The sequence below is a fragment of the Ciona robusta genome, chromosome 8, assembly GCF_009617815.1.
Source record: "Ciona robusta chromosome 8, ASM961781v2".
In the NCBI taxonomy this organism is placed as follows: Eukaryota; Metazoa; Chordata; class Ascidiacea; order Phlebobranchia; family Cionidae; genus Ciona; species Ciona robusta.
The window spans coordinates 7,955,039-7,964,436 of NC_143242.1; the positions used below are offsets into that span (position 1 = coordinate 7,955,039).

Consider the following 9,398-nt stretch of genomic DNA (forward strand, 5'->3'; position numbering starts at 1 on the left):
AAAAGAGGGGGAAAGGTTGATTGTTTTTTCGTGTATGGTTGATTGTTTTTTCTGTACTTCTTTAGTGTATGGCTAAGAATTTAGACAACCCAATAAAAGCACACAATGTATGAACTTTACTCTAAAACAAGGCTGGATTTCAAAGACAAATGTTTTCGATAAATAAAGTTAAGTCAGATAATAACAAAGCAATAAAATTGATGTATAAGTTTAAAATATTTATTGAGCTTCAACAAACTTATTTAGGCTCGAATTAAAACCTTACTTGTGTTTGATTCCTAGAATTCTTTTCATACATGTTTTCTCACTTCATTTTTCTAATATCGATATCGAAACCTATGTTTTCCTACTTTATCTGTAGATTATCTGACAAAGACATACAACTTCGTCAATTTGTGAAAACTATTCGCTTAACAGTCCGAAAAAAGCCGTACTCTTCATGTAATAAATCCAGCAGAACAGATCTTACTGAAATATATCTGCTAACACTGTTTGCTTATTGGAGACATTTCTTGAAATGAACTTTTACAACAAATCAGTGGTAAGAGTGCTTGCATCATAACCATAAATACCGGGTTCAATACTTGACTCAGCCACCACTGTGGAGTATGTGTTCTTGGGCAAGACACTTAACGGTCACTATTGAGTTGTCCAAATTGTCACCCATACAGACACAAAATAAAAAAAATATTGAACTATTGTTTACCTGAAATTGGGGTGCAATTCGCCCACCCTGGAGACTCAACAGTGACCGTTAAGTCATTAATTTTTAGAACAATTAATTTTTATTTAATTTTCGTACAACATGTAGATTTGTTCATAGAGATTTTAATATATAGTATAGACACAGATGACTCTCTCATCTGTGGTATAAGTACTGTAGCATTTTATTCTTTAGTCAAAGTAAGACCGCTCACGAACTCAACCACAAGCAACTGATTTAATTCTTAAGCTATAAAATGCAATGTCACGCCCACGCAATTAACCAATCGACATCAGCACGCAAAACAAAGTTAGAATAATGTAAAACGAAGGAATGCGGTAATAGCAATTAACTCATGCTCTGCAATTAACACAGACATAGAATAAAACAAAAAATACGGTCTGAATAAAACAAATACATAACTATAAGAATTCATCACAGTACTATAATTATAAACTAGTTTAATAGTGAACTAAAACATCTATCACAAAAAAAATAAACTCACTATAATACTGAAACAACACTATACCATCATGAACTACATATATGATACGCTTGCTCGTTATTATTGATACTGAACCGTATTTAGTAAGCGTATTTACTACACCGATATTACGAACTCTATATAATATACTGCTCGCCCAATTCAATGATATTACAAAACCAAACAGTATTACGTGTGAAGCCTGGGTTACAATTACTTCCCTGTATCGCCTTACTTTAAGCTTTGTCGAACAACAAAAGCAAAACAATGTTTCATTCTCATTCGCTTTCATTGGTGGAGCCAACCGTCTCTATAACAACTGTGGGCAACAAAGCCAACGAACTTTCTGGTTCAATTGATGAGGATATGGATTGTTGAGTTGAAAGCGCTTTGTGAACTCCTAACGACGGAGTATTTAAATATTACCTTCGACTTGATATGGTGTTTACCTAATATTCTAAACACCAGTTGCTATCAAAGATATTTCGCTGGAATAAGTCTGCTTCGTTGAGCCCTACCGTATTAACCATACAGAACACACGTTTGTAGCAACCTCGTTGACCCAAGTGGTCACACTTTCAGGGTGAGTTTCCACCAATAAAACAAAGTCGCCTTTTAGTCGCACTTTAAAGCGTTTTGAAGAAAGGGTGTATTTGTTACATTTTTCGACACACACCAATTCGGTTAGGCAAGCACGCTTTTTTTTAATATTTTAAATTAATGCAAATTAGTAATACAGTAGGGTGGAGGAAGATGGGACACCATTTTAATCTATTTTCTCGTCCCATTTGGTAGTAAATAAAGAACATTCAAAGAATTATAAAACTGTATTGTCACTTCTCCCATGGACCGTTGTTAATTGTTTAAAAAAATTAAAACACGATCAGGATATTTGAACATTATATGCTAAAGGTGTCCCATTTTCCCCCACATAAGATGTTACAGTTCCCATCACGCACCTCTGCATATTCCTCACCCATTGCCATTAAACACACTATGAAAAGAGGGTAATCTCAGAATCAATAAAACATACAGCAACTAAAGAATACAAAGCCGTGTGGTATCATTAATACCCAGAGATAACCAATCCTAGGAATCAGCTACAGTCACTTGTGAACTACAATTCAACTACAACAAACTATAAACGTCTATGACTTTATATGTAAAAGTTTGGGCAGAAAGCCCGGCATAAGTTTGTTCGAATTAAAATAGCTTTGGTGGTACCTTTACATCACATTCCATGAAAATACAAATTTTGTTGATATGCCCCTTTAAGCATTTTTTGCGTGCAGTGCAAACAGTAAACAGCATTTAGCTCTGAAGTTAATACATAATGACTATATTTTCTATTTTGTTGTGTGCACTCTGAACATAAACAAAATTGTAAACACTTAAACTCAAATAAAGTGGTATAACATGTTTAGTGTTAAGTGAAAGAAACAAAGTTATCAAACAATGAAAAGGAGATTTTATTTCACCTGAGGGGGGTTAGGAGCAGGTACGTTTAGTTCCTGTGGCTGTTGTTGCTTTTCATGCTGTTGGTGTTTTCGTCGCCGCTTCCGTCGTTGTTGTGACTGTTGTTGCACATAAAATATAAAAAATCTCGTTTTTTTACTAAGCAGCACTTCCCTGTTTCCCTTCTTTTAGGAATGCAAGATTTCCCTCTTTTAGTGTTGATTTCCCTCTTTTAGTGTTACCCTCTTTATAACAGGAGTTGCTATTGCCAACCCTGGGGAACTCAACAGTGACCGTTAAGTCATTAATTTTTGGAACAATTAATTTTTATTTAATTTTCGTACAACACTAAAAGAGAGAAGTACAGAAAAAACAATCATCCATACGGAGTAACTCGTAAGCTGGCAGGAGGAGTATGAACACCTAGCATGCTATAAATACTTACATTTTGCCTTTAATTTCCTTTTTTTTCAGTATGATTGGAGGAATAAATAAATAAACGTTCTGTTATTCTGTTGCATCTTCCAAATGCTATATTTGTAAATATATATTTCAATAAACAAACTCATACAATCTTGGCACGAAGAACTTTATTGTATTTCCTAAACAACACACCAGGCACTTAATACAAATAAATATATTCGTTCTGGAACAGCAACATTTAAACTGAAACACCCAGTTTCTTAAGTTCTTCAATTATAGAATCTTCCGTGTTTAATTTTTCAATCTGATTTTTTTCTAGTTGTTTTCCTTCACTTTGTTGTTTTTTAAGTTTTTCCACTGCCTGGAGTTTCTGAAATAAAATAATAAGTTTTATTACATTAAAATTTTGTCGAAAAATTTCACTATTGTAGTATCTAGCTGCGACTCTAGGTTAAAAGCCTATACACTATAAATGAATGGTAGGGTCCCAGCAACAAGCACAGTGGCTAGGGATCTTGCCTCCAGCCCAGAAGTTATGGTTTGAGGCTCGATGTTGCTACCATTGTGAGTGCATGTGTCCCTAGACAGTTTACGACAATTGCTCCAACCCAGTGGTCACTAATGGGTTGTCCAAATTGTTAACCATATATAAAACATCACTCACAAAATTACATACATGGTAACCCGTAAGCGGGCACGAGGTGTATGAAACAAAACACCCGAGTTATAACGACTATCGTTGCCCCACCATGCGAGAATAAACATCATAACCAACCACTCAATAAACCCCACCTTTCGCAATGACTTGATTTTCTTATCTTCACCAGCAAGTTGCGTTGGTTGAGCAGCTTCATCATTCAGCAGATACTTAGCCATCTGTATGACATCTTGCTGCTCGGAACTTAGACTTGAATTAGTTGGGGTTTTATTCTTCTTTCCTTCTCTCTTCTTTTTATTCTTCTGGGCAGATTTAGAAAGAGGTTCCTGGATTGTTGGTTCATCCTCATCCAGCTTGAACTGAAACCAATTGCAGGTGTGTAGTGAGTAAATTGTAGTAAAAAAATAGTAAATTTAAAATCATATTAACCAGAAAATATGGGTTAAAGGCTCAAAGCTGCCATCATTGTGGGCACGTAATTAGTAACATTATAACTCCATCATATTCCTTTGTGAGTGATTATTTTAACATATGGTTGACAATTTGTACAACCCATTAGTGGTCACTAGGTTGGAGCAATTACCCTCCGGCCTCTGCCCAAGGACACATACACCCACAACAGTAGCAGGAAATGTAGTTTGGTGCAGACACTTTTACACAACAAACATATTTACCTTCTCAGCAGCTTTAGATGACTTTCCTCTCGCATGTGGGGGAACGTAACTCGCTGGTTTGGACGCAGATATCATGTTGGATAGATTCTTACTGGTTACCAGCTTAACTAAAGGTGCCGTATATGTTCCAGTTGGCACTGGTCGCCATTGTACGTCGTTTAACTCGTTTTGGAAGTTGATTGTTTGCAAAAGGCCACCTGTGGTTAATGCACACATTGTAAGAGTAGTGTCAACACGAATAGTACTCTGGGGTAAGATGGGATACCGTTAGCACATAATATCCCGTATTTCCTAATCGTGTTTTAAACAATTAACAACGCTCTTTTAGAGTCGTGAGGATACGGTTATATAATTCTGTAAATATTCTTTGTTTACTAACAAATGGGGCGATAAAGGAGAATGAAAACATGACGTTACTGAAACAGAACATCTGTGTTATTTATAACGACTGTTGTTGCCCCGCCATGTTAGGATAAATAAGTTACATTCATTCAACTGCATTTCATGCCGTACATAATATACTGTTTGATGATGCCCACAAAGTTGCCACGCACGTAAACAAATAACAACCATTCAAAAAACCATACCTTCATAATGCCACAACTTGTAACCATTATTAACCCTTAGCCTTGGTGAAGTGGTGGCGGTAACGAAGTGACAACCATCACCACACCACTCCAAGCATGTGGTGTCCGGTGCCGTGAATTGGGAAACCTGGGAGTATCGACAGCAATCCCAAACTTCGATGTTGCCGCGCAAGTTGCCGAAGCCAGCCAGTATTAACAGGTTTCCCTGGTTAAACAAATAAGTTGCGAGAATATGACATTAAACGAATATTGTAAAGATACATGTTGAGATATGGTACTGTTGTTTTCAGCTAACTGGGAAAAATGCTAAAAAGGAAAATAGCATGCAAAAAAATCAAATAAGTAATCTGGTGAAATACCCATAACGTTGTTAATATTATACAGTTATGTAAAAACAAGAAATTAAATGATAATTGTAAATACCATTATTGTGGTATTATTGTTTTACCTAACATTGCTTACTTGTTACCATTATTATACAGTTATGTGAGAGTAATATGTTAACGGCCAATAGCTAGTTAAAGTATGTACAAGTATCAGTATACACAAATATGTTATTGAACTAAATTGAGGGATATTGTTGCTAATTTAAAAGTTAACCAACTTACATGCGGATTATAGTAACACTCATTCTTTGGTGTAGAACCAAACTCAAAGGTTTTGTTACACTTGTTGCTAAACAAGCAAGCCTTGGCTGGCATGAACCCAAACACAACACAGAACTGGTTGGATAATGGTGACCATGCAGAGTCGTATATGGGACCTTTCTTGGCTGGATGGATGAATATAAGGAATATTAGATGTTTCCGTGGCATAAAGGTTAGAGTGCCAGCTTCTAGACTAGAGGGTATGGGTTTGAAGTTCAGCGTTGCTACCATTGTGTCATTGAAACAAGTTTTAATTTATTGCGGAGGAATTTGTTAAATTTTAACCTGTATATTAGTATATTGCCCTAACTTTGTACACACTATTCTATATAGGTGGGTCCTACAGTGAGGCATGCCATGAGACCTGAGATTTGGACCAGAGTTGGCCCATTACCTCAACAATACATATGCACATACAGATATTGTCCACCCCACACACCACAACAAACTTACAAAGTTGTACAATAGATGTTTCCCCGGTACAAGACATGAAATGTAGCGATTGTTCTCCATAATACGATTCCCCTGTAGTATCGACATCAACAGCAGCCGTCACCAACAACTCTGTGCCGCGCTTGTTCCATTTGATGGAGACCTAGGTGGGGTACTTAAGTTATGAGATGGGTGAGGAGGTACAAACAGTGATATAGAAGGTTGGGGTAAGATGGGATAAGTATATAGTGGGTTGGGGTAATATGGGACATGTATATATAGATTGTTGGGGTAAGATTGTCCAAATTATATATATAATAGGATGGGGCAAGTCAGCCCTTTTCATCTATAGCATGTTTTAACAACTGTTGTTTTGCTATTCATTTCCTTCTTTTCGTTCTTTAAATGACATGATCTTAGCTCTCATTCAAAAATTTATATTATGTTAAAACTAAAACTCACTGTGTCTGCTAAGAAAAATACGATTTATTTCTAATACAATCAACCCCGCTTAATCAGAGCACATCTGCATCAAGCCAAACTGGATTAAGGATGAGTTGACTATTTATTACAATGTGCCAGGTATCAATACTCACTGTGTCTGCTTTGAAAAAGCTTTTGTTAGCGACCACATCATCTGTGGTGAACTTGGGGTATTGGAATATCTTCACGGAAGCCGGTCCACCTCGTGCCCCACGTACAAAGCAAGCTACTCTATGTGGGGGTTTAATATTTGGGGAAACTTCAAATACTTCGAGCTTTTCAATACTCAGTCTGTGTTTCGCGGTTTCTGGAAAATAATGATGAGAAAAATGGAACAAGGCATACACATGCGCTTTCGAAACTAATTTTTAGTTATGGAATTCAAACAGTGTTCGACTTATGGACTCCGAAAAATCGGCAAAAATGAAAAATCTTTAGTAACCTGGAAAACTTTTAGTCTTTAAAAAAATTTTCATCGGAATAATTACTAAAAACAAAATTTAGAAAAACATTACTTAAAAAGTTAAAACTCACTGAAATCATTGTCCTCATAAAACTGGACTGATTGTCCCGTCAGTTTCCCACATATAGTTGTCCCAGGAAGCCAGTCAGGTCTCCAGCCGTTCACTTTCTTTTGTATCGAGTTATGTACGCACGAACCATCCGATACGTTCCATATGTTGAAGTTAGGTGTGCCGGCAGGTGTGTCTTTCGTTACTAAAGAAATTTAGGTTAAAAACAGTTTGGTGCAGGACTACAGGTATACAGTAGTTGAAGAGCTTCATGTTGCTACCATTATAATTACATATGCTGTCCTTGGGCAAGACGGTTCACCGCAATAGCTCTAATCCTGTGGTCACCAATGGGTTGTTTAAATTAACACCCACAAAGTTACATGCGATACATGGTATTGGTGGAAACTTGTAAGCTGGCATGAAGTGCAAATGCCGTGTTATGAGGACTATTACATTCAATCATTCATTCATAAATATCATACTATGGCAATAATGCCTACAGGTAAAAGCATATATAATCTTGATAAGATAAATACCAGCATATTGTTCCCATGTACACAGTAGTTTAGCATCTGGGGAGAAATACATTGCGAATGTTCGCGGTTGGTTGATACTTGATAGAATATTTCCACTACCCATCTCCATTATGTGAACTCTGGAAGTTTAGTAGGACCAGTTTAGTAGGCTGGAGAATATACAACATAATGTTGCCCAAATATTTTTATGGGGCTGTTCGTGAAATGATGCTAAATCTTATTACATTTACCGTGGTCACATATTTTAATTTGGATAAAGAAGACGACCCGACATTGCTAAAACGCAGTTACACTCATATTTGTCAAACATAGGGAACCTCATTGATTAATGTGGTGAATGCAATATACTTTGGCTCTGCTTGTTTGTATAGACACCTAACAGCAGGGTAAAATCTGGGGTGACATTGTTAAAATACAGTTACACTCATATTTGTCAAACATAGGGAACCTCATTGATTCATATGGTGAATACAATATACTAGATGTCACCTCAGCCACCCTAACATTACACCTATAATATACATATAGTGAATAGGTCTACACAAGCAGACTCACTGTTTCATGTCACACCACGCAAACAACTTTCCATCGTTAGAAAACTTTGTGGTCCGACATTTTTGGTCACAAATTCTAAAAAAAGAAATATATATAAATATTATATATAATATCTATATGAAAAATAACCTTATTAGACTTAACTTAGGTTATAACGAGTAATATTCGAGTGCTGTTGTAATCACATAATACATAAATAATTCAGGCCTCGCTGTAGGACCTCACCCATATAGAATAGAATGTGAATATACAATGTTGGGGTAATGCGCCAACTCTGGCCTAAACCGCAGGTCCCATGTCATGCCTCACTGTAGAACCTCACCCATATAGAATAGAATGTGCATATACAATGTTGGGGTAATGGGTCAACTCTGACCTAAATACCCAGGCTTTACTGTAGGACCTCACACTTACAGAATGGGGTTGTATAAGCACTCAATGACTCAATCTGTTAAAAATCAAACACAGAAACAATATTGGTACAATGGTAGTAGTCAAAACAACGCGTACTTATTTTCTTCAGATGTTCCGTCCGCTCTCCATTTCAACAAACTCAAACCATTCGCTCCACGCACTGAAATGTTTGTGTTAACAAATGTAGATTTATAGAATAGAAAATAGTAAAGTTGGAAAAAATTATAAAATGTGTGTCATTGGGCAAGACACTTAACCACAATTGCTCCAACCCAGTGGTCACTAATGGGTTGTTCAAATTGTCAGCCATACAACTAACAAACAATCCCCCAAAAAGTACGTGGTAACTCGTGATCTGGCTCGAGGTGTATGAAACAGAACACCCACCCGTGTTATAACAACGACTGCCATAGCTCACGACACAGCAATAAACACTCCCACTACCAACACACAAACTTAAATAAACCACCCACTTACCAACTAATTGTGGCAATTCCACCGCCATGGTACGAATAGCCGGTTGAAAAGCTCTAATGCAGATATTCTAATAAATCAGTACAACGATAGCTCTGTAACGTAACCTACTGATAGATACGACCGTTGTTACTACTTACTAGACTTTGAAATAAGTGACCATGTGAAATTTTGAACGCCTTTTTCTCTTAATTGTAAAGAACAAACAAAGAAATATTTTACCAAAGTATTTTACATATTTATTCGTACTTTGATTATATTTAAAAAAAAGAATATATTTTCTAAGCTTTTCATTTTAATTAATATTTTAGTTATTACACAATGTAAAATTTTTAATAAGTCTTTGAATATCTATATG

The 9,398-nt window shown here is 36.3% G+C and overlaps 2 protein-coding genes across 14 annotated transcripts in view; both read right to left on the reverse strand.

The window, feature by feature from the left end:
* Positions 1-3,062, reverse strand: part of LOC149733034 (uncharacterized) — a 61,139-nt gene extending 58,077 nt beyond the window's left edge. For 11 of the 13 annotated variants that reach the window (XM_089883019.1, XM_089883017.1, XM_089883018.1 and 8 more), the window contains exon 1: positions 266-3,062. In XM_089883019.1, coding sequence (XP_089739145.1) covers positions 266-298 — 33 coding nt within the window. In that variant the 5' untranslated portion in view covers positions 299-3,062. The remainder of the gene's footprint in view (positions 1-265) is intronic. The other 2 variants (XM_089883008.1, XM_089883011.1) reach the window with 2 other exon arrangements.
* A 153-nt stretch (positions 3,063-3,215) lies between these two features.
* Positions 3,216-9,205, reverse strand: LOC149733037 (eukaryotic translation initiation factor 2A-like). The gene is made up of 12 exons (XM_089883035.1): positions 9,044-9,205; positions 8,663-8,726; positions 8,153-8,227; positions 7,598-7,716; positions 7,081-7,263; positions 6,660-6,853; positions 6,085-6,226; positions 5,593-5,756; positions 4,985-5,189; positions 4,398-4,594; positions 3,858-4,082; positions 3,216-3,435 (listed from the first exon to the last, which is right to left on the reverse strand). The coding sequence occupies exons 1-12, from the start codon at positions 9,069-9,071 to the stop codon at positions 3,304-3,306; spliced, it is 1,728 nt and encodes a 575-aa protein (XP_089739161.1). The 5' UTR covers positions 9,072-9,205; the 3' UTR covers positions 3,216-3,303.
* Positions 9,206-9,398: the final 193 nt, after the last annotated feature.